This window comes from Sander lucioperca, chromosome 6, assembly GCF_008315115.2.
Source record: "Sander lucioperca isolate FBNREF2018 chromosome 6, SLUC_FBN_1.2, whole genome shotgun sequence".
NCBI classification, from domain to species: Eukaryota; Metazoa; Chordata; class Actinopteri; order Perciformes; family Percidae; genus Sander; species Sander lucioperca.
Window position 1 is genome coordinate 13,916,130 of NC_050178.1, and position 26,407 is coordinate 13,942,536.

The 26,407-nt window shown below is 40.8% G+C and overlaps 1 protein-coding gene and 1 long non-coding RNA gene across 5 annotated transcripts in view; one reads left to right on the plus strand and one right to left on the minus strand.

The window, feature by feature from the left end:
• The first annotated feature begins 168 nt into the window (after window positions 1-168).
• LOC118495238 lies at window positions 169-25,856 on the plus strand. The gene is made up of 3 exons (XR_004897557.1): window positions 169-180; window positions 15,444-15,447; window positions 25,672-25,856. It is a non-coding gene; the product is annotated as an uncharacterized LOC118495238 (long non-coding RNA).
• The window catches only part of arhgef10la (Rho guanine nucleotide exchange factor (GEF) 10-like a), a 135,951-nt gene continuing 109,786 nt past the window's right edge, over window positions 243-26,407 (minus strand). For all 4 annotated transcript variants that reach the window (XM_036001935.1, XM_031302032.2, XM_031302033.2 and 1 more), the window contains 6 exons: window positions 23,022-23,233; window positions 21,925-22,082; window positions 19,061-19,203; window positions 10,609-10,780; window positions 6,209-6,331; window positions 243-4,615 (listed from right to left, as the gene is read on the minus strand). In XM_036001935.1, coding sequence (XP_035857828.1) covers window positions 4,071-4,615; window positions 6,209-6,331; window positions 10,609-10,780; window positions 19,061-19,203; window positions 21,925-22,082; window positions 23,022-23,233 — 1,353 coding nt within the window. In that variant the 3' untranslated portion in view covers window positions 243-4,070. The remainder of the gene's footprint in view (window positions 4,616-6,208; window positions 6,332-10,608; window positions 10,781-19,060; window positions 19,204-21,924; window positions 22,083-23,021; window positions 23,234-26,407) is intronic.

Below are 26,407 nucleotides of genomic sequence, written 5' to 3' on the forward strand. Positions count from 1 at the left end.
TTGAACGCAGGCCGCTGCAGGACTCAGCCAACATGGGGCGAACGCTCTCACTGGGTGAGCTAGAGGCCGCCCCAAAGACAGGATTTTCTGTTGCCGAGTCTCAGAGACGTAGCAAGCGGGTAACATCATTAGCATAATAATGCTGCAGATGTTAAGTATATCTCTGAAACCTAAACTACTGTGCCTTTGACAACATCAACCGACATCATTCTAAATCAGTCATATAAAAAAACCCATCAAACTCAAGTTTAAACGTGTTTTTAATTTAGCATAAGCTTGTTAGACAATGTTTAGACACATACCATTCAAGTATTGTACCAAAAGGAAATGAGCACTGTTTCCACATGCATGTGGCAGCATTAAAGGGGAACACCACCTAAATTAAGACTTCCAATATGTTATCTCAATGGCCTAGAAAAGTTTGATCAATATTTGTGAACTGCTATGAGCTACTCCCTCTCAAAGCCAGAAACCAGAGTAAGTCTCAAACTTGTGATGCCATCAAGTATAGAGTCTGAAGCTGCTCCGTGGACAATGAATGGAAGACATTTATTTTTTTTATACCCAAATGAGCTTTATTCTATTGTAGTGTTCTCACTTTTGAAACAGAAAATATAGCCATGTACTATAGGGGCTCTAAGTGTCATCTAGAACATCTTCCAGTTCATTTTCTACTTTATACTTGATGACATCACATATTTGAGTTTTAGCACTCTAGTTTTTGGATTTAGGTTCATGTCTACTACTATTTTTGGACTGTCTTAGACCATAGGAGTAACATGTATGAATTTCAAAAACAAATGGGCGTAGTTCCCCTTTAGGTGTAATACTTTTGCTTAAAGGATAATTCCGGTTTATGACTCGTCTTTTGTAACCATACTTTTGTAGGTTTGGCCATCATTTCAATCAGTTGTTGTAATTTTGTACTCACCGAAGTTATCAGGGAGATATCGCTACAGTACAACAAAGGCTGACGGGTTAAGAAACGAGCAGTCGGATGTGTGATCACACAGGTTGTAAACACGGCAACAGTTGTACAACAGGCGGTAAAACTAAAGGTCAACACAGCCATCGTAAGAGTACACATGCCTCGTTGCACAGGGAAACGGTATGGTATGGTAGGTCAAAGTTGGTAGACTGCAACCGACAGTTTTACAACAGACGATTTAGGTAAACAATTTTTTTTATTTAATTTTTTAAAAGATTAATTTTTTGGGCATTTCAGGCCTTTATTTGATTGGACAGCTTAGACATGAAAGGGGAGAGAGAGGGGGAATGACACGCAGCAAAGGGCCGCAGGTCAGAAAATGAACCAGCAGCCCATGCAGCGAGGACTGAGCCTCTGTACATGGGGCGCACGCTCTACCAAGTGAGCTACCCAGGTGCCCCACTATTTTATTATTTATTTATTTATTTTTTTTTAAATAAGTCCGGCTATCCAGGGTATTTGTTTAAAACCTGTATGATCATCTGAGTGTTTGTGTTTCTTATCTCACCAGACCTATGTTTTTACCAGTGCCACCATGTTCCCAGATCCCAGCAAATAACCTGTGGAGTACGTGTTATTATAAGTGACGGCCAAAAGATCCACTTTGTAATAAACGGGACTTCTCCTTTAACACCACAGGAAAATAAAATTGCATACACCGTGCCTTATACAGTCTCATCTAAAACATCAACACTGTTGCAGTCCTCTTTACAAAAGGGAACACGTTTCATTAGTACAGTAACGGTTGTGATTAGTAGCACAGTACGTACATTCATAAGTATTAATATTCAGTGCATGGGTAATACCTGTACACATGTAGTGTAAGCAAATGAAATGCATGAGTCAATGTCCATCAAAGGTCTCTATACTTTAGTGATGAAGTCTCAGATGTTCAGCGGATCAGCTTGTGAGACTCTACGGCACCTCTATAGTAACCATTAGGGCGTTGAGTTGTGGCTCCAGCAGCGATGAATCTCACACGAGTTAAGAGTTTTACATTTCTGACGTGACATTGAGCTTTACATGTTTGATGTATGACTCTGGTTGACAGCAGGATGTTTTAAACGCTTTAGAACTTCAGTTGTGAGAAGGAAAAGAACAAGGGGAAATAAACCTCAGGTGTGCCTCAGGGAAATACAAAACATGAACTTTACGCTTCCTCTATGATGAAAGGATAAGGTGAGATTCCATGTGTGGAAGAAGATAACGGAGGAGAAAAAATTATATTCCATTACCTTCGCCAGCGCTCGCTTTATTGAAAATCCATAAAAGCTATGTTCATATTTGGCTCCTTGCATGGCCTCCACTTGTTGTTCAACACACTGTGGAAAATATGTTCTGTAAAGTACTTGGATTTGTCTGCTTGACAAGCCCGCCAATGCTTAGTTAAGAAATTCACAATATTCCACACAGTACCACTGAACGCGTCTCATACCAGCTCCGATTCATCATACTCCTGTTGTATTTCTAAAGTAAAAAGCCAAATGGCAATGCATGTTCATATCATTAAAGGTGGTTAAAAGAGTTTTTATAAGCCTCTCAGGTTAAAGACAGACCCATCTAATCTTTCAACGGATCAACTGAAGACATGATAATCACTAAAACTGGAGATGTGAGGTTCCCACCCAACAGGCATGACATGTTGTTTACGTGCATCAACATATCTCGATGATACAATATTATTATATTACTTTGCATTAAACTCCAAATAGTTACCAAATATTAGCATGAAAACAAGTGTTGATGAGAACAGGTTTACATGATTCAGTGTCCTGGCTGATATCAGAAATACTATACGTCAGCGCCTGTTAATTGAAATACAGACGTATGCTATGTATTGTCATACACCATCTTTAATCAAATCATAATGTATATTACTGATAATGTGCACTCACTGGTGTCTCTCTTAGGTAGGTTCCCTCTGTCGACACACAGCTGATAGCAGTTTGGATCGCTGCAGCCCTTTTTATTTCATCATTCGTTTATAGAGCTTTGCTTTTGATCCATTACTGGCGTTTCCAGCTAATGTGAGCTGTGTTAAAACCCTGTGAGCGCATTTGTTTCATCTAGCTGATGGACGACAGCGAATGATGAAACAGATATCTGGCATTTACAGTACTTGGGCAAGATAAAACTCTAAAATGTGGGACCAAGAAGTTTCTTTTCCTCAAAATAAATCTGTAATAATTATATATATACTTTGACTCGTGTCACTTTTGTTTTCCAAATGAGTTTTTTTTTTTAACAACAGTTGTGCAGCCAGTCTGTACTACCATGATTCTCCTCAATCAAGGCATGGTAAGCTCTTGGAAGAAACTAATTTCCCATAACCAAAAATCGTTTTTTCAACAGCTGCAACAAAACAGGAAATATTAAATCCTTTTTTTTTTTTTTCTTTTTTTTTTTTTTTTTAAAGAGAGCACAGATTCAATTTTGAGACACAATAGAAGGTATCGCACATTCACATTGTATGAGATGAGAGATAGGCTGGCTAAGAGCTAATAAAGTGATGCTAATGTGCTTTGTGATGCGGTGGAAGTCCCCAGCTTTCAGCTGGAAACAGATGGGATCTCTCCCACAGGATCAAATAAAATATGTCCATCACTGACTCTGCAGAGCATGGCAGATTCACCAAAGCCTGCCTCTCAAAGGCGTGCTGTCCGTGGGCACTCACACACACACAAGTCCTTTGCGTAAAATAAATGTGGCAGAGCACACGGCGCAATGATGAGGTTGAATCGAGGCATATCAATCGTAACAGAGACAGGACGAGGAACCAGATCAAAACAATCACTCACGAATAATTAGCGGCGGCCTCTGCCACTGCTGGGAAGGTGATGACGCACAAGCCTGAACATTCAGAGCGTCCTATGGGCTGACAGTACCACTGGTAAACAGCACGTCTTACCTTCATCATTCCACAGGCTAAATCATAACATGTCAAGCTCCGTAACGGTGGCAAGACCTTCACATCCTACAGTACGTGTTTATTCAAATCCCTTGAATATATGGAACGGTTGATTCAAGGCTAAGCTGGGTAGACATCTATTAATACCCATCACCTTGCCATATATTTTCCATATCACACTGTCAGTGGGAGCTGCCATACCATAAGAATATTCTCTAAACCCTCGCCACTTGTCCTAGTACCTGCTGCCGCTCCTTCCTTCAGTCTACGGAAGCCCTTGCCTCCAGAGATAACCGCTGCAGAGATCACCCTGTCCCTGCGTCCCCCGTCCCTCTCGCAAGGACGTCCCCGGACCCACATTTCTGGGTCATCGCTGAGCTCATAGATGGATCCATCTTCCACGCTGTGCTCCAAAGACTCCAGGGAGGAGTCCGAGGCCTCGTCGCCCAGCGCTGTTAACGGCCGCCCGGGCAGTCCCGACGTAGAGCGCAGCTTGTACTGCAGCAGGACGCCGCGTCCTTTGCCTCTGCCCTCTCCCTGGTAGGACTGTTGCAGGGATTCCTGAGAGGAGGTGTCGCTGCGGTCCTCGCCTCCGAAGGCAGAGTCTGGGCCATCCACGACAGAATCCCTCTTCAGCAGTTCAGGAGACAGAGTGCTGGTGGTGGCTACCAGGAAGTCCACGGGCCCACAATGGGCATTTAGAGAGATCATTCCCTTTCCTGTAGGAGGCAGGCACACAGACATTTAGATGTCATCCAGAGGGACAAGTCATTGTCAGTTACATCACTTAAAGGAGATTATTATGCAATTCGCACTTTGAATGGTGTGAACTGAAAATGACTTGAACCCTGTATCATTCTGTATTTATTTCAAATTCTGCTGCTGTAACAGTGGTAGCTAAAGTTGGTGTTGTGTTTCAACCGTGTCTCCTAGAAAATGTTGTTCCCACACAACAAAACCACATTGTCAATTCCGTTTCGAGAGAAACGTATTTTCCCGCGACCGGCGCACGTGGTGAACTGGTCGAAGTTTGAAACACGTGGTTAACGTTGTGAATTGAAACAAAACTACTTTGGGCAGGTTCAGAAACAGATTATGGCTGGGTTAAAATAAGTACGTTTGTTACGCAATTTAAGTTACGTACGTGAGTTAAGTACGTTACGTAAAACAAGTCAACGTTGACTTTTGGTTCCACACGGAACACGAACAGCAGTCGCATGGGTGCAAGTCCTCCTCAATACGCAGACTTTGATTAGAAATGTTTTTGTAATATGTCAAAGACAAACGTAATCCAGGACAAAATATGTTTCCCTCGAAACGTAATTGAGAATGCAGTTTTGTTGTATGGAAATGTAATTTCTAGGACACAGATTGTGTTTACATAGTATTTAAAAAAACAAGCTTGGAATAAGATGGTCATGAAGTAATGTTTGTGCAAGTGGGACGACCTCATTCACTTGGCATAATTAACAAAATGCTGGCAGGCAGTTTTTAAATTACCCTGCAACAAAGTATGCAGTGGTGCTCATAAGTTTATGAACCCATGCTAAGTTGACTAAAAAGAGGAATAAAAAAAAAAAAAAAATCATCTTTTGGAAATTGATGTTAATGCCTTAAAAAAATTAGGAAAAATCCAATCTTTAAGGACACCAATTTTCTTTGTGAATGAATAATGTATCGTAAATAAATAAATGTTCTTCCTTAAAATACAGGGGGCATAAGTAAGTACACCCCTATGTTGAATTCCCATAGAGGAAGGCAGATGTTTATTTTTTAAGGCCAGTTATTTAATGGATCCTGATAAAGTTCTCTTGGCCTTGGGGATTAAAATAGCCCCACATCATCACATACCCTTCACCATACCTAGAGATTGACATGGGGTACTTTTCATAAAATCATCTCTGAATGCAAATCAAACCAGCTATTAGGCTAACTGAAATAAAACTATGCCAATCAATAACCTTCACCACACCTAGAGATTGGCATGGTTTTATTTCAGTATTCTTTCAGTTTCTTTTTAGTCAACTTTAGCATGTGTTCATAAACTTATGAGCACCACTGTGTATATATATATATATATATATATATATATATATATATATATATATATATATATATACATACATACATACACACACACACACACACACACAGTATGATTTGTGTGTGACCTGTCTGCACTGATTCCCAGAGCCATAAGAAAAATGTGAAAAAATTTGATGTTCTATCAAGAAAAAAAAAAAACGTTCTTTCTTTTTGACCTCTGAAGAGGCTGTTCTATCACAGTCAGCCGCCTACCGTCTGATCCATACCTGTTATTTTGGGGATGCCCTCCAGTTTGGGAACTGGAAGAGTGATAATTAAGCCTTGGGCAGTGCCTACCCACAACAGCCCCTGGCAAATTAGCAGACTCGTGACTCGCATGCTCTTTTGACCTGCAATATAGAAAACATTGACAGACAATTGATTTGAGTTTGCTTCACCAACCGCTGTTATAGAATGACAGAAAGCTCAACACTACAAAAGATTACAGGCTCTTTTGAAAGAATAATAGATAATTCACTGTTGTGACTGAATGGTCTATTTTTTAAAGAGTGAATTATGAATTATGAACTCCCATTGATTTTTTATTTTTATCACCAGTTCTTCCAAAACGCTGTATTTTACATGCTGTTCAGTCCTAGCATGATGACAAAAAGTAAAAAAAATTGTTGCTTATCAGTGTTAGCTTTGGGTAAGGTTTAAGCTCTGTGATCAAACTGTATTTGACAAGCTTAACACATGCACAGCACAGCCACCTAGGGCTTTGGGTTTATTATAATAAAATTGGATTTGTCTACTTGCTACTGACCCAGTTGAAAGAAAAACTCTCATAGAAGGACAAAGTAGGAAACGAGAATCGGTGAAGTCGGTGGCGTATGTCTCTGCTTGAGATCTGAGTGCTTTTAAAATATTGAGCTTAAACGTTTTCGCCTCCTACTGTAATAGCAAAATGGATATACAGGGACGTTTGCTTTTTTTGGATAGATTGAACAGATAGACATCCTAAAGATGCTCTAAGTACAGACATCATAATTCTATCATTTTGGTAGATTAGATCAGACCTCTGCTCAGGCCTGTGTAGGCATGTTCAGTTAGTACATGTCTGACATCTTCCTAACCTTTTTGTTCATTTTTGCTGGAACTGCTATGGCAGAGCAACTTACAACTTCACGATTCTTACAAATGTCCTAATTTAGTGTCCTAAGAAAATGATAAACATATCCAACGTCAACCTGAGAACAGGCCTAATCATCCAGAACAACTGATTGCTATTCAGGGTGTGTACAGTCCTTCAGAGACAGAACCAAACAATAATAGTCAAAACAGTTTTTCACTTTGGATTTCAGGTTTGTCTGGTAAGACATAACAGAGAGTAACAGTTTTTAATAAATTAAAATATCCATGTTATTAGACTTTGTTTTAGAAATAATTACTTCTACTACTACTAATAATAATCACTAATTAGTTATTAAAAAAGGTTCTGATATTACATACTTAAACGTGGCTTGGACCAGAAGGCACTTTGACAACATTCCTTCAGGTTACATATTTAGATTTTTAGAAAGATTATCAGAAAGATCGGCATACAAAGACTTGCACTGTCAATTCCTTTTTAAAGTTTTGACTTTCAGGTCAATAATTCAATTGCAGAGAGTGCATCTACCTCATCATACTCGCACTTTGGGAGTCTATGACTCATCTTTCAAACAAAGCACTAAATGGGTGTCTTTGAGTGCCATTCACTTTAACACTGACTTATTTAAAAAAGTACATGTATTAACACACGTTTGTGTTCACATAATTACACTAAGAGGTTGACCTGCTGGTATCAATGTTTGTAGGTTTGTTTGTCTATCCTGGTCCGTAGCTAATCAGATCTGTGAGATATAGCAAGTTGGTATTGGTGATTATTGTACTCCTCCGTTAATGTGACTAATGAAGTAATTTAGAGTGATTTTCTTTTCCCTTACAGTGTGTGTTGATAATCCTAGGGGGGAGCTTAGCCAGTGATTTTCTTTGGATAAAGGTACATTTTATTCGTCCTGCGATGGAGCATGATGCAAGCGTCAACATAACTTTAGTTTTTCATTGCGGAACTGTTTTTGTAGCACCGCATTAGTGACGGGGAACGGATAATTGAACACTCTTACTATACACGCACATCTTTTGTTTCCACTTAACAAAGGGGTGAAAAACACTGTTTGTTGTGGATTTATTTTTGCATTTCTTCTGTGGTCCCTCAGCGCTCGGCTCCCCATTGTGGCCTAGTTATCTATAGAACCATTTACCATAATATCCATGGCAACTGTAATTGAATTACACCAGCACTCATGTGATCGCAACTAAGAGAATTCTCATTTACATGGGTAGCTGTATTTAACTGTTTGTTCTGTGTCATGCTCAGATTATGACGATTTGCTACTAGTGGCTCAACAGAGTCATTCATTATTTCATTCCACTGTGCTGGGATGAATCATCCACAGAGCAGAGCTGATGCTGTGGGTAGAAAAAGAAGAAGTGGAGGCAGAGCAGGGGGGCACATTCAGCAAACAGAGAGCAGACGCCTTCAGGTGGAGACCTTGGAGGGTCAATTGCAGTTAGTCAGGCGACGTCAAAAAAAGAAAGAAATAAACGGCCATTATGTCGAAACTGTCTGCCACCTGCTCACATCGCCCAAGAGTCTATCTGTACTGTGTTTAGAGGGTTAGAGTGAGAAAGTGATGCTCATGAACACCCACTCTCGGGTAACCATGAAATCGGAAGTCGGAAGATGTGGGTCGCCAGGCATTGTCTTTAAGAATAGTGATAAAAAGGGATAATGACAAAGGCACTTGAGATTAAGGAGGTATAGTTTAACCTCGAGCAATCTTGCAGCTCCAATTTTTTTTGCAGCAATGGACACTTTCTCCAGTGTGTAGTGGGTTTATCATGGAAGCCGGTATTTGCCTTGAAAAGACGATGTCTCCGAAGATAAATATGTCACTGAGGACTTTATTTTAGAATATTATTTCTTCACCCTAAGGATAGAACTATTAAAGGCATTAGTAGAGAAGAGATCAGCACTTTCCCTCTGCCTCAGAAAACTTCTGTTGTTTACTGCAACTGGAATTCCCTATTGAGTATAAATCACATTAAGGGGAAAGGATTAGGGGGTATATCATTACTGCATGTCCTAGCATAAGTCAAGGAGAAACCTGGGGGAGCAGAGAGCCACTGATAGAGGGAAACTATCAGTATTTCATGTGCAGTATCTGTGGTTGTCAAGTGTCGGGGGATCCTCTTTTCTCTTGTGAGCTCGACAAATCACAACTTAATTCAAAGATCCTCTTCCTTTTGTGGACCCTGAAGACATGAGCCGAGCAACTCTTATTCTTTTCACCCTGTAACCTCCCCCAGGGCCGAGCCTTGAGGCCGTCTGCTGCATATTTCAAGGGGAAGCACAGGTGCGGGGTGAAAATGACCTCTGGGTCACCGGTTTTCTCCGGATACCACAGCCACAAGAGTCTCCTCTTGGAAAAAAAAAAAAAAAGGGAGAAAGGAACTTTGATCTAAAAGAGAAAAAGGTTGTTTTTGTTCTTTGCTCTTTACTCAACTCACCAGAGAAAACCTAGTTGGATTTTTTTTCTTTCGAGATGAAGTGCTACCACAGCTTTAAGTATTGCTCTAAATACATCAATCACAGTCTGGTGTGACTCAACGAAAAGGACGAAATTGCCTAAATCCAAATGCATTTATACCACCCCCTGAAGCTCAAGATGATCTTCACATGTACTAAATGAGCTGAGGGCCCACATGCCACAGCCTGAACATGTTTGAGACAAGCTGGCATTGGGTCACATGTACTCAAATATCACCATTAGACAGTTTTGGTTATGCTTTGTTGCTGTCTAATTTGTTTACCATAGTTCTTTCCTCAAAAAAAGGGGGAAAAAAAACACACCCACACTGGCTGATAAATATTTCATCCATCATGAAGGAAGGCACACAGGAAGTAATAAGCCATCTGTGGCATCCTAAACGGACTGCAGAGAGAAGTAAAACGGGCTGTGAGAGGATTTTAAAGCAGAGCGGATGAGATGAAACGGGGAGTGGGAAGGAGAAAGTGGGACAAAAAGAAAAAGAAAATATTACCTCAAAAGGGAGGAAAGTGGAGAGGTACATGTTGAGAAAAATAGGTAAAATGGGTACCACTGAAGCATGGACGTTTAAAGACAAGAGCGTTTCCATGGGAACCCTTAGTATGAAAATCTTTAAGGCTGCCATTTTACTGCTCCTTCATGACTTTATTTTCTTTTTTATTAATCCCTAGCTCTCACCCCGTGGCTCTATTATGGCTTTGTGAAGGCCTGAGAAGGATACTTATCCAGGTCAGTCCCCAGCGTGCAAGCCCCAAGGAGCGACTTGGACAAGACAAGAATACCATTTTCTGGGGAGGAGAGCATCGTCAGTGTTCATTTGGTGCTCTCTGATGTGACACGTACAAATTAAATTACATTTTGTGGTCGAATTTTGAAACAATAAATTGCCACAAAGAAAAACAATTGTAGGTTGTTGTTTTTTTTTTTAACACACACAAAAAAAGTGTTTCAGCTGCTCTGCGGGATGGAGGTTGACCTCATGTATATGGAGGTCGAGAGTGACGTGTGTGTGTGTGTGTGTGTGTGTGTACCAGTGTTCAGCAGCGTTGAGCGTGTTGAGATGTTGATTTCCTGCAGAAGCTCCAGCGTTTCAGTATGAAAGAGACGGATGGAGGAACCCTCGGAGAACGCCATCCACACCCCTCCACCGGCACACGCCATGTGTGCCACGCTGATCATTGGGTCTGGGTGGACTTCAAACGTCTGTAATGGAAACAACAATACTGTTATAGCTTACTTATTTATTTATTTTTATTTCTGTGTCATGCCAAACAGCTGGCTCATCACACATGGGATTACAAGACACCGTTAACAAAACATACATCGTCCGGTAATACAAAATGTAATAATTATATCATTAAAAAAAAAACAAAAGAGCAAAAAAAAAAAAAAAAATATATATATATATATATATATATATATATATATTAGGGCTGTCAAAATAACGCGTTAATTTCGATTAATTAATCTGAGAAAAAATAACGCGTTAAAAAAAATAACGCAGATTAATCCATTCCAGCCGTTCTAGCCACCATTGGACTGTAAAATGATGGAGGGACACGAGAATGTGCTGCCTGGATCATTAATTGGAACATTTACTTGTAAAAATCTTCTTCCTGCCAACCCTGACTACCGAAATCTGGTGCCACTGATATGTCTGCGCTTCTCTCTGATGCTCTGAAACAGACCATACAGGCAACACAAACACCGCTGCATGTGACGCTAGTTAACACTATACTCGACAGCCATAGACATATATAGAGTAGACTCTATATCTATATATGTCTATGTCGACAGCAGCTAACATTAGCCTACCGCTAGCTAGTAGCTGGATTAAAAACGGTTAAAATGCTGACAGCTAACGCTAAACGGTGTAAAGTTTCACGCTCGGTGAATTCAGTTGTTGCTTTTACACTTGCTTCTCTGTGAATAAAGTCTAACTGTGCCTCCTAATTTTGTAATTTACAGAGTCACTGACACACGGGACTTGTATTTGCATCATTCCCCTGGCTTCTATCTTTTGAAGAGCACAATGGAAAAGGAGAGTTTCAGGCACATAGTCTTAATGAGTAGCTTGAAATAAATGCAATGAGCCTTATCATGGCAACACATGGCGCCCTGCGGTCCAAGGCGTGACAAGGGTTGGTTTGGGCATCATCTTGGAACTCATATCACTCTCGATGCATAAAGTGCATGAGGCTGGGCAATTAGTCAGTGAGAGCGGCTGAGAAAAGATGGGAATGCACGCCCCCACCGGCGGACAGGGATTACCACCTGTTTGTGTGCCCTTGCCAGTGGGTCCTCCTTTGTTTGAAATTAGGGAAAAGGAGAGAAGCCTTTGATGTGTTTTCTCTTTTAATTGACTCCTCAGCAGTGGGCGCCTGCTCCGCCAGGGAAACGGATATGCAATGCATCTCTTGGTTTTTCAAGTGCAGCCATCAAGAACTTTGATATCCGTAATAAAAAGGCACATTTCACCTTCAATAACCCATTGCAATTCAAATACGTTGACAAGTTTGTAAAGGAAAACAAAGTCATACTGTGCGGTATATACGCTGAATAATTATCACTCATCGTTAATTATGACTATAATTAATCGTTATCAAGCGTGATGGCTCTAATCGGGAATTCCAGCGAATCAATGGCTGACACGCTGCAAGTGTTGGATAACATCTTGCTTACCATATGTTTGAAACCACCTGGAAGGCACTCTGGGAAGCTACATGTATATTAGACTGGGATACACAGGAATCTCAACAAGTGCCTGAAAATGCATTTAGATCAATGATTTAAAGCTATGGTGCGTAGTTTCTGTCGCCCCGATGAGGTATTCTGAGTGATGACAACAACACTGTCGGCGCATCCACGTGACGCAAGCCTTCAGTGGTCACGCACCCCCCCCCCACCCCTCCTCCACACAGTTGCTAGTAGCGTATGGTCTACATCCACGACGTTCCACTCTTGCTCTGTTGCCGCCGGAAAACGGCAGGCTTTCACTCTTTTCAGCCAGATGTCCGTTACCTTCTGCTTTCTTTGTGTTGGAATTTTAAACTCTGGTGGATTTATGAGGACTATGATTAACTGCTCCTCAGATCTCTGCAGGGTAAATCCAGACAGCTAGCTAGACTATCTGTCCAATCTGAGTTTTCTGTTGCACGACTAAAACAACTTTTGAACGTACACAAAACAAGTTCCTTCCCGAGGCTATTTTGCAGATGCAACGTGACTCCGCTCGGCGCCTAGCGCCGCCCATGACGATTGTGATTGGTTTAAAGAAATGCCAATAAACCAGAGCATGTTTTTCTCCCATCCCAGAATGCTGTGTGGACTAGCCAGACCCTCCTCCGCGTCGCTGTGGAGGAAGGTCTGGCTTCCTCCACAGGAGGCAAAGCGAGACTAAGTAGCATATAACCCGTCAAATCAAGGAGGACACGGAGGATTGAAAAAAAAAAAAAAACATGGACTCTTCAGAAGAGGTAATTATCTTGTAATTTTGATGTCCTCTTTGTCTCCAAAGCTGATTGTTGATCGTTGCCGTTGTCCTTTCTCAGCGTTGGCGTAAAACGCATCACTCGAGCTGCTGCGCACGAATAACGCCAGACTACACCATTTTGTAAGCATAGCCATACAACAAAATACAGAGAGTTGTGTGGAGCTGATAGGCTTACTTAGCTTTGTGTCAAATCATTTGGCAATGGCTTGAATGTAACGGACGTTCATTAATATAAAAGTCGCGCACTATAGCTTTAACATTTGTAAGAAAACATTTTTTTTTACACAAATATCAATTCACATGCCAATATTGCCAAATAGAATTCTACAAATGTTTTATCACGGAGCTCGGCCAAACATGTTAAACGCTTGTAGCTCTGTGTCAAATACCGGATAAGTACAAGCTGTACTGTGCAACGCTTGCCCCCATCCAACAACCTGGTATTAGTCTGCTGAACCCAGCGCTGCTTACAGAGATGAGGTGGTCGGTGAAGCTTGACAGTAGTAATGTGCCCTTTACACTTAACTCGGCAGTGTCACACTAACAGCAGCATCCCTCCACCAGCAATGGAAAATAACAGCAGCGCTAAAGACACAAACACTACAGCTGCTCTGAACAGCTCATTAGTCCTTCATTACGGCAGGTGACAAGGTGTCTTTGTCCTTTCCCGAGCGCTGAGTCCACGTCTCCTCTCAGACTTATGGCGAGTGAGTCGAGCGGACGTGTGAGTGATAGGAGACAGCAGATAGAAAAAGAAATAAGTAATGGGAGGAGGACGGAACAAGGCCTGCCAGGTAGTATTTATCAAGGCCTGTATGTCCTACTTTGTTAAAGTTTGGTTACGACTCAGACCTCGACAGAGTGATGGATTTTGTGAAGCTCTGAAATAATGCTGAGATTAGCATTTAGAAACTCAAACAAAGCTGAGATGTGCCTAAAATCATGACTGTTGGTCGGTTTGAACTGAAGTGATTTGTAAAAGCATGTAAAAAGAAATCGATTCCGACTCACTCTCCCCCATTCCAGTCTGTCTTCGGTTGTACTATCTACTGTAATAAAAATGCAAAAAAAAGCCCAAAAAAATAATCTCTAAAAAAAATTAATCAGTCAAACAAAGCACTACATTATTGTCAGATTCAGATCAGCCCCAACTGAGAAACAAAATAAAAAATATATTTTGATTGGTTGAGGTTTTCCTTATTTCCTCCCATAATTAAGTTGTTTCAAAAATCCAAGGGAATCCTGCCATGAATCCTGCAACTACCGAGCCCCTTTAGTTGGCCTGATGGGAATGTAAATAGGGTTTGTCACTTTGCAATATTACTTTTTTGTACCCAGTTTTTTTTGGTAGGAGCGAATCTGTTTAAATTGATATTCACTTTTTTTTTTCCACATGTCAAAAAGTGGTGTTGTTAATTGAAGAAGAGGAGCAAACAGTTTTTAACTGTGCTCGGATTATGTTTTTTATGGGACTTTATATGACTTATTATTTATTGTAAGTGAACGCTGTAAGGACGCAGAAAATGAACGACTCAAAATGCAAACTACTGGAAAGGACTGGATATCGTTTTGTCTGAGTACATGTTAGAAACAATAATCGAAATTAGCAACCAGTAGCAGCTAAGTAGAGGACATAGTCACTACAGTGCTCATAAATCCACAGAATCCACCGGAGTTTAGAATTCCAACACAAAGAAAGCGAATTAAACTGACATCTGCGAAAAAAAACATGCATCCGGCGGAATTTCCTGTGGCACCAGAGCAATCCCGGAAGTGGAACGTTGAGGATATAGACTACAGTTTACTGTAAACAGGGTCCTCTGGTAGCAAGGTGTGCTCAGAACATGCCTGTAGTAATTGTAAGTGAAAACAAACAATTGGGAGAAAACAAGTGGTGATAGTGCGTTTTGGGCTCCGGGATGTTTTTTTTGTTGCGGTACATCTTTTGGCCACTGGGACTGACTGACTTGCTCTAAATACATCCGTGGGACAAATTAGAGCTACCATTAGCGAGGATCTCAACAACTAGTGAATGGATTGCCATGAAATATGGTACCAACATTCATGATTAAATGTAATAAACTTTCCCTGATCTTGTACCATCATTAGGTAAAAGTGGTTTTATCCAACACTTTTCTTTATGACCAAATACTTGCAAAAATAATTAAATCTGCGCTGTGTTTAGAACTAATTACCAAATGTTAGCATTACACGCAAAACTAAGATGGTGAACATGGTAAACATTAAACCAGCCAAACATCAGCATCTTAGCATTGTCATTGTGAGGACATCTTCATCTATCTCCTTCCTCGCAGCGATTCTATTGCTGAGGTTTTGTCAGCACTATTATTTCCATGTATCCCCACTGGATAGGAGTGTACATACCCAAATAGTACAAAGCTGAGAGTACACACACACATTTTTAAGTGGCGATGATCCTTTGGGCTTCTGTTGCAGGTGATTTCAACCACATATTAAGTATGTTTACCCAAAAAAAACGATCTGCACGGTCAAATGAGACGGGCTACGGTCTCAAGCAAAGTCGCGGATAAATGATTTAAAAGTGCAGCAAATCTGACAAAGTGGTGAACATCTGCAGGGGAAAACAACCCTCTAGCTTTGCTACAGGTGCCAAAGTACTGCTTCTCCAGATCCTGGAAATGCACCGCAGCCCTCTTGAGTACATATTAGTGAGGAAGACAAGGTTAGCAAAGAAGTAACCAGAGCTGACCTGTTAGGCTCTGTGGGAGATACAGTGAACCAGAACTGTGGCTCCACTGCGTGGTCATTCAGCTGATTAAGCCGCTATCACTGGAGGATTGGGCTAGGGAAAGGAGGTGAAGGAATAAAAGGAGACATCCCTTGCTCAGCTCTCTCCCGATTATAAGGATCCTGAGGCAGACTCAGTAAGTAGCTGGGGCTGTATTGAATGTTCACATTTGGCAGCTGCTTCTTCTTATTTCTTGCAACTTTTAAGAGAAAAAAACATGTAAATGCATGTAATTTGTCATTTACATGATTTAACAACTGTTTGCTACTTCGATGAATGTTGTTTATCTGCTTATTTTGTATTTGGCATGAGGTCAACCTCCTTTGTTTTTTTCCTGGAAATGGAGCTCATTTACATTGAAAATGGAAAAATATGACATGGGTGATAAGGCATTCATTTTGTTTAATATTAGTGTTTTAGTTTGTCTGGTTGTTCAAATTCGCTATACATATGTGTACATATATGTAAACTTGTTTGATTAGCACACATGCTCCGCACACTCCCATTAACATTACCCAAAAGAGTTTGTTTTCTGTCATTCATTATTGTCTACCACAGCCGGAGAAGGCGGCGGCGCCCCTGCACAGCTCTAATGACACACCATGTGGATGAACACCTTGGAGAATGACTACACTGAAATGGAAAGCATGACAGAGACAACACACAGGATGATTTTGTGGAGATAACGCCTGTACATTCCCGTACCACAACTCAGAGCTCAGAGTGCTCCAGCTAAATGAAGCTTATTTGTGTGTGAGAGCTCTAACAAAACATTGTATGAATCTACAAAGAGTTTGATTCGTTGTCCATTCAGCAGCACCCGGCAGTAAATCTTGATGACATCGCAGATTACAATGCTGGCTCTCTAAGGCTGTGTGCATACATCTTTATCAGAAAATGAAAAGAGAGGAATATTTCCTCAAATGCAAAAACAACTGAACAAACAAATAAAGCACCTTGTCTCGCAGTTTCACTTCTCAATTCATCCATTTAGGTCTTCAAACCATTGTTTTAGTGAAGACTGAGAATATTTATCAGCAGGGATGGAAGAAATAGAACAGATTTTCTTGAAGCTCATTATTTAACTGGTTAGACAATCCTTTCAAACAAGAGATTTTAAATTGCTTAATATTATAATCTTCATAGGTTTTGTTTTTTTTGCAAACTACAATACAAGCCTTTTTTGCTCTATAACAACTATTTAAATGTGAGGACATTATATTTAACCTATATTTATGTATCTGTTTGCAATGTTTCCCATGTTTCCATCCAGTTGCAGTTATTTCAGGCAAAAGAAGTCTTATTTAAAAACTGTCCAAAAAATACTATATACACAAACAGAAAATTAACAGAAAACATGGGTTTCAATATCTAATAGATATAGACAAAGTTCCCAAACAATGCAAAAACAGAACAGAAAAATAAAAGAACCATTGTAAAGGGTTGCACCAGACTGATTGTTATGACAACTGTAAACAGAAAATACAGGGCCCTATCTTGCACCCGGCGCAGCACAAAGCCCGACGCAAGTGTCTTTGCTAGTGTAAGCCCGACGCAGTTGTCAATTTCCCGTCCAGCGCCCACGTCGTTTAAATAGCAAATGTACCTACGCCCATCTGTGCGCCCATGGGCGTGCTGGTCTTACAGGGAGGTGTGTTCAGGTGAATTCTTGGCGTATTGCCTTCTTGAGGCAGCGGGAAGTGATCGCGCCATTGACCAACAAAAACCTGGTCTAAAGTCAATAACGCAGCATTTCTTTTGTTATTTTAACGCCTGCTTCACCTCGTGGAGTTTTGGTGGCACAGTGCTCGTGCCATGTATGATCTGCTCGCGCACTTTCACTTCACGCACGAGCAGGTCAATTTCTTCGCCTGAAAAGCTCTCCTTCCTGCTTAGCAAATCCGCCATCATGTTAGCAATGCTCCAAGGTACAAAGCACCTGGCTTTTAAAGGGAATGGGAGATGACACTCTGATTGGTTTATTGCATGTTACGCCCAAAACACACCTATGAATTAATTAAGACACTAAGTACAACCCTTTTGAACCATGCGCCTGGCACACTGACCCTTTTTTCCGCCGTTAAATTAGCAAAAGTGGATTCATACACGCTCTAAACACACCTGCGCCCGGTGCTTCACGCCGTGCGCTTAGATCGTTAAAATAGGGCCCATATACTGTACATATTAAATAAGACATTCAGAACACCTCAAAATAATGTTTTCCCTTACATACTTCAGGACAATGGTGCCAAAAAGGGTGACCATACACCATTATAATAATCAGATGAGCCTATGTTAATTAAAAGAAAAAGCAGTGCATTTGAGTAGTGTTGAATTGATGGAGCAACAGTATAGGTCTCTTCACATTGCACTTAGCCCCAGGCTATGGGAGCTGTTAGCTCCAGGCTAAGAAAGCATTTACACTGGCGCATTCCAAGCAGGCTATCCCCGACTTTAGCTCAGGGCTTGGTGGCCCTGCTCCCCACAAACCTAGGGGCTATCATCTGAAAATCAACTGAAAAAGTTGCCAGTGTGAAATGGAATTTGCATCACATTTTTGTTGTCCAACTGCACGACTTCTTCGTCACATCACTGGTAATAGTTTAGGCATTCTCCGTTCACATGCTTCAAACGGTTAGCATCTGAGTCAACGTTACTAACGGTACAGATTTGGGTGATGTACTCAAGCCTGCCAGTAGCTTTCAACCCATGTCAGGCTAATTTGAATTCTCAATCTAGCTAAAAGCAAAGTGCAGTGCAGCCTTGTTTTCCCGTAGAGGAGATGATTAAAAGCGTCAGCGTGACGGCTTCTCACAGAAAAAGTCCTGCTAATGGTGACAATTTTACCCTTGCTGCTTGCTGTTAAAGAGTAGTCAGTCACGTTGTCATTCTAGCAAAGAGTCATGTGTTCCAAAGAACATTTAACCCCGGGCTAGTAGAAGTGCAGTGTGAATTGTATAGCCCTGGGCTTAAGTAAACCCTTGGCTAACAATGTGTGTGTGAAAAGGGGCTAAGAATAGCCCTGGGCTAAGAATATGCAGAGTGAAGAGCCCTGTACATGTATCAACAATCACTTCAACTGTTCTGTTCTGCTCGTTCTGTTCCCCTTCGAGGAGGAATATCCATTTAAATAATGCAAAATGCTGACAATTTGCTCAGATGGAAGCAGTTGTTCTTTGATGAAAATCGTTTTTTTTAAAGCAAGGATTAGGTCATTTACCTGAGTGGTGAGGCTGGAGATGTCCATGACTGTGACAGAGTTCCCGCAGCTTGCCCACACTGAGTCGTCTAACACTAACAGTGTCCGCACCGGTTCTGAGCCCATGCTCACACATCTCCGGGAGTCTGGGTCCCAAAAATCATCTGGAGTAAAAAAAAAAATGTTTTTTTAAATAAATAAATAAAAACACAGCTCAAAACTACAACCAATATATCACATGTGATGTGAAGAAACCCTTAAAATGACTGGCTATTATCACAGGTAGCCTACAAGTTGTATTAATAAACTCTGAACACATGCCCCCCTTCTATTTGTACACTGTCACACTGAGCGAGGCAATTAACTTCAATTCTTGCAACTTTTCACAGCAAGTAAGATTGGTGTTTGCTTTCAAAATTCTCTTAAAGCTATTTAACGTTGTTGAGCAAATACTGGCGCAGAGGGCTCACAGTGGAGGCTTGTTTTCTTTCACTGGAATGAAAAAACAGCCATGTGACAGAGTGTGAAGAACAGGTCGACCAAATAAAGACTGTGACTTCCATTTGTCCATTTGCCACTGTGCAGCACAATGTTTGCACCTTTGCCACCCACATGCAAGTGGTGGTGTACACTTTAATCTACTTTCCACTTAGTTCCTCTCTCTCTCTCTCTCTTTCTCTCTCTCTCGCTGTATCGCTCTCTCTTTTTGCTTCATCAGTGTGAAAATGAAGCAGACCTTTTTCCTTTTGAGTCCAGAAACACATTACAAAGTGAATTACATAAGCATTTCCTTTGCTGTGCGTTAATGAAGCAAAATTAGAGAACGGAGTGCACCCAGCCATTTAATTAACATTTTGAGTTGTTTATTTCTGCCTTTCATTGCAGAATAGCTTAACAATGCCTTCTGACTTCTACAGTTAATTGCTTGGCATGTTATAAAGGTCATTTTCCCACCTTTTCAAAATTCACTCTTGTAAATGTCCATCTGGACCCCTGCGCTAAGACAGACAACTGCGTCTCCCTCTTTAACGCAGCGGGGGACCAGACTTTTTCGTACCAAAAAACTTAAAATATTAAATTGTCATTTGACATGATGTCTTATGTGCATATCTCACTGCAGTACATTATTCACTAAGGAACAATGTGTTGGGTGTATCTATACGTCTTTTGATACAAGTCTCGACTGAAGCTTTGGCATTCCCTATCTGCTTCAGACTTGTTTTTAGACAGTAGAATGCTAGTCAAGGGCATAAATCTTTAACAGATGTGCCGAATACACAACATCATGGCATCCTCCAGAGCTTTCCTCCTGCCCTTTTTTTTTTTTTTTTTTTTTTTTTACAAAGCATGAATGGTAATATTTAATCGGCATGCAGCAGCTTGGTGTAATTAATCATCCTTTCTGCTTGGGAGGAGAGAGGAGCACAGGAGGAAGGGAGCCACACACTGTGGCCAGGTAAGAAGAACCCGGTGATAGAGCTATTGTGCTCCCGTTGTCTGTGAACACTGCAAACCACTGCTGAGATGGTGTTAAGCCCCCATGGCCATGTGCAATGCCTGACTAAACATGGTATACCATCTACCACATAGTGAAGTGTTATTTTCATACTTACAGTGGGTTTGAAAATCAGTAGGAATGGGGAGTACAGCATCAAAAGATTCTTTTTTTTCTTGATTATTTTCTTTTGGCATTTTAGGCCTTTATATTGGAAAATGGGTTAACTGGGAAGGGTATCCCACATGACACACAATACTTATATTTATTAGCCAAATGAATAAAAACTATTTCATTTTGTTTTTAACAAAAAAAGGTGTTTACTAAATAGCTGTATCATAAATTTATAATGCATGAAATCAGTAAAACTAATTTTTGCTAATTATTTCACAGTAGGAAAAAAAAACATTTTTGATGAAGCCCCATTAAAATTAACAATAAAATAACTTCTCTGTCCATTTCCCTTGTCACATTTCATTAAGAGACAAAAGCTCCAGTACCTATCTACAAAAGCAAAAATAGATATGAAACATCGGATAACCTCATATCTATGAATAACCAACAAAATGATTTAAAAAAATTTCATTTAGTGTGTAATGAATGCACGCTGTTTGTCTCATTGTGTTTGTATCACATTGGTAGAATTCACTCACTCAATAACAAGGCTCATTTACTGTAACTACAAGACATACAAGTTTATAAAAAATAACATTTAGAAAATGTGGTCAATTTAAATATATTTTGTCTTTATTACTGAGTTTTGAATCTTGAATTTTTTTTTTTAACCTTTATTTATTCAGGGAAGGTTCATTGAGAGGAAGCGTCTCTTTTGCAGGAACGCCCTGAACACATTCACACAGTTCCACATTCATACCTGGAAGCTGCCCAGTACAACCCCAGTCTGATCTGCTGGCCACTGAGCAGCTCCACTGGAGCGGTTGAGGTTAAGGGCCTTGCTCAAGGGCACCTCAGTGGTGGTAATGAGGGAGGGACAGATTTTTTTTTTTATCCTGTCGGTCTGGGGATTGAACCCCTCTATTTATACCTAGAAATACTCAAGGTACACTGTGCCCCCCTCTGTGTCTTTCACACACTCCAACACCAACAATTAGGGCAAAGAAAGTGTATAGTTTGTGCATAGCTGTCTGCACGTATGTGTGTTTTTTTTTCATTTGCAGGAGTGTGTGCGTATATGTGTGTTCATGGGAGGTTTAGGGCGAACCCGGTCACAAGCTCGCTTCTCTAACCTTTAGCCCACCGCTGCCACTGCATTTGTTTTGGCCTCATTTTTCCAACAAAGCACCAGGGACAATTTAACGTTCTCATTTCTCATATCTATTTCTACTCCAGCCATCAGTCTGAAAACAAAGCAATCTTTGAAGCACCTTACCGTTGTCACTTCTTCCATACACCATCATGGTCCCGTTCCGCAGGCCTGCAAACAGGAAGCGAGAGGAGTGCTTCAGGCACAGCACAGGGCAGCCCTCTGGGTTATGGAGGGTCAATAGGCATTGTGCTGCAGTGTCCACGCTGCCATAGACCAGTATGCTGGAAGAACAAAAGCAGCACAAGCCAACGTGATAAATGACTGTCGTTTAAAATGACAGAGTGCCTCGTTTTCATGCAGTTTGATTTAACAGTGCACTTTGGAGCAAAGCATTGTGCATGTGCAACCACTCTGTCTTTCTTCATGTTTGAAATACCATCTCAACTTTGCTGCGTCTTATTGTCATCTTCAGAATGACAAATGCACATCGCTGTTTGTTTCTCTGCCTGAGAAGAAAATGTTAAGCAGCGTTGGAGCTGACGTGGAGCTTCCAGTGTGCTAAAATGCTGAAATTGTTTTTTTATTTTACTATATGTCTTTTTTCTTTTTTCCCTGGATAGATACTTACATTAAAAAGAGAATGAGTCAGCATTAAAAAAAACTGCTAACATGATATAGGCTCTTATACAAATGACTAAACTACTGTAATTGAAAATTACAGAAAAGTGGTCACATAATGGTAAAATCTGAAAGTTAATAATGAAAAAAAAAAAGCAATGTGTTCACAGTAACTGTGACAGGAGACTGCTATTAAACATATCCTCTGCTTTACACAGAGGGGATCCGAAGGTTTATTGGATTTGAAAATGAAACTGTAATCTTGGCAGCAGTGACAGTATTGATGCTGTATTGGGGGTATCAAGTCTAATTTCTTGCTTTGATGAAATATTGACAAGCAAATCTATACTGTTCTCAGGGGACCGTAACAAAGGATAATACAGGATCTCATTTTCTCAGACAGAACATGTGAGGCATACTGTGTTCTACCTATATTTTTGTGCTTTTATCTTTTTCTTTTCTCTGATTATTTCCAATAAATCAAATGTCATAATTGGACCTCATTCCATAATCATCAAATAATTTCTCTTTCCATAATCATCAAAATATTTCTCTTTCATCTCTTGTGTCTGTAGCTTTCTGTGTAGCTTTCAGTCTCTCACCGTCCATCGTCTAATCCGACACAAATGTTGGCGCCGATCGCTGACGTGGCCTTGTGAACTCCAGCCTCCACTTCCTCAGTCGGAGAAGGTTCTGGCACATAATCCAAACATCGGACAGCGGAGCCTACCTGCAGGCTCTTTACAGTCCTTGGCGTTGGCCTGTTGAGGGAAAATATCTCGATATGTCCATGCGAACCTTCTCCCCCAGCCACCTATAGGGAGGGGGAAAAAAAACCTGGTTGGAAAAGGTCAAGACCCCGTGTTAAGCTGTACCAATGGGCTGAATCATAATGCCACGGGTAATAAACTATTCTGCTGAAACAGAAGGAAAAAAAAGAGATAGAAAGAGCAGAGAGCATGCATTCTCTGTCTTAATCAAATTGTGGAGGCCAGAGGATAATGTGTCTTTGGTTAAACATTCTCTACCTGTCAGCAATTCAGGTTTCAAAAAAAGTTCAAATTAATTATCCTTTCAGACCTTGTCATCCTCCCTCGCATTTTTTTTAATATCACTTCGAATTTCGAAACACATTATGTAATGGATTCACAATGTCCTCGTCGGAACATCAAACAATTCTTCTAACTCTGCGATCTTTTCATCAGCGAAGAACAGAGAGGCTCTCGTACGTTTCTCAAAGGCTCTGAGTTGCTTATCAATGAGGCCGTTTTTTTTTTTTTTTTTTGAGTTTACAAGATCAAGTGACTGATCTTATGCTGGAGTCAGTTCATGATCAAATGAAAATAATATGATTTCCAATTAATTGAACTCAACAATTGATATGAACACATCTAAGGTCACGCTGAAAACGTGAAAAAGACGCTTTTTGTCAGCGCCAACGAATAAGTAAACATCCAAACAGCATACAAACAGAGCTTTTTGAAAGCTGGGAGCTTTATTTTGGCTCAATTTGGAGCTTGTTTCAATTGATAAGACGCCTGCAGGTCCCCCCCCAAGCCCCCCCCCCATTTAAAAAGGGACAGACGTCCCTTTTTAAATGGGGGGGGGGGGCTTGTTTGGTAGGATTTCTTTCTAACAAACAAGAAAGCAACCTTAGATGTTATCGAAAAAGGTCCACAAATCATACCGAGCTTTCCAAGGCGTTTCACACATGGCGGAAGCTGAGTGTCTGACTCAATAGAGCCTCGATTTATTATGTACAACATTTATCTTGGCCTTTGTGTAAGCCTGTCAAAGCCTATGCTGAGAAAACGAAGACAGCAGGAGACCTCCAACCTACCTCTGGTGCAATTTCAATTAAGGTGGCATTGCTCCCATTCCCAAACAATTAAAGTGTCGCGGTGGGTTTTCAATATGATTTCACTCATTACTCCTGTGTGAGGCCTAGGTGGTTGGTCCAGACAAAAATACAATGTCCTTCTTGGAAAAGAAGCGTGGCTGCTTGCTGCTAGACACCAAGGATTTACTCCCCGAATGAATCACATCGTGTGAATGTGACATGAGCTAAATATAGTCTTTAGCTCTTCTCCTCCACGCTCACTCTTATTTGCATGCAATCATTTGTTTGATTTGTATCAGCGTGCAGAATCTGGACAGGAGCGATCCTGTGGGCTCTTGAGAATGAGCCAGAACAAATAATGGTCTGTTGCATAGGGTAAAAAAAAAGATAGGGAGGACTTATCTTGCAGCGAGGAGCCCAAAAAAAAACACGGTTAAGTCACTCTGTGTAAGCAGAGCCGGAGGCGAGGCCCCTCTCCCCCTCACCAAGTCTCCTCCACAATCTATACATTCACCTGTCCATCTGTACCTCCCCTCCTGTTTTCAATTTAAACCCCTCTCTCTCTCTCTCTCTCTGCCTGCCCGATATCCAGTACAAATACTGTTTCCTGACTAAGTCATCACTACTTATTTAGAAATAGATATCTGGAGTCGTGCCCTGGACAGATTTCTGCTCTCAGCTCGAGAGAAGCAAAAAAAAAACAAAAAAAACTTCCCAAACAGTAAATGCTCTGCCAGCATTAATTACATTGCTCTGGACGCAGTGAGAGGAAGCGTGGGAGAATAGCCATGATGGCACACTCTGCTCAGTTGTATTGACCACATTAAGAAGCAAAAATCATGGGTCACCAGATTGTTGATGTACTCTGAAACCGATGTATTTCAAGTTCCCCCATCACTGACACTCTTGCTACAAATTCTAGCATAGAAGAAGAGAAAAACAACGGCAGAGTTAATGCAGACTTGATCCTAAAATGAGAAGTAGGGTGTTTGGAAAAGTGGGACAAGGAAGGTGAAGGCAAGCGGGGAAACATTGGGGTATCAAGCTGATTAGAAACAATGTCATTACTCTGATCAAAGAACACAGAAATTCCCATAGCCCATCTCACTTTAACCTGATTAGTGTCATCCCTCATTTGACAAGCCTGCCAGGGAGGTAGAACCAACTGGGGGCGGGAACGCTCAGCCACTTATTATTCTTGCTGGATCGGCAAGCTTGCACTATTATTTTTGAGTGGATACCAGTTTGATTTTGCCGTGGTTACACGTTCGTGCTGCTTGAAGGTTTAGATGTGCAGGTACTTGTCCTGTTTGTGAGGCTAGTTTCCAGAACTTCAGAGTAAGCAAGAATGTGCTGATAAGATTTGAAGTCCATTCATGATGAAAACACTGTGTGCTGAAAATGTTGGACAGTGGACTCTGAAAGCGTAACTCTTGCCAAAATGCAACCTAGGGTTTTTTTGTGAATATACCCCAGTCAAACCTTCGTTTAAAAGCATAATTAGGATGGAAACGCCACTTTTAAGATTTACCGTATTCTCATTTTCGGTCAAATGGCCTTTTGAATGGGAGTGCTAGGGGCACTACTATGAGAGCATCAAAATCACTATTTTTAAAACACTAAGAAGGCTCGACACAACATGAAACTTTGCTTGAAGTATGACCAGGGGCTCTACACATGAACTTGAGCATTGAGAACATTGTTTGTGTACACAGAGTTTACTAAAAAGAAAAGTTTTGAACAACTCACGTTAGCAGTTGTTGTTTATACTCTCCGCCATCTTGTCAGTCAAAAAGTGTCGTCTCCGAATGCGAATGAACGGACTCCATCAATATTGTTTTTCGCTAACGACAAAACAACAAATTATCCGTGCATTTATATGGAACTAAGCTTTAGGAGATCGACTCTTTTTGACTGACAAGATGGTGGAGAGCGTAAACAACAACTTCTAAAGTGAGTTGTTCAAAACCTTTCACAGATAGCATTCGCCACAAAGGAGCTACAGTCCTACAGTTTCCAATTATTGAAATGCAATAAGTGTACTAACTTGTATTCATTCATATGAAATGTGACTGCCTCCAAATACAAAAATGCAATTATAACTCAATCAAGAGGTGCATTTTCATTGTTTACTGAGCAATGCTCCAT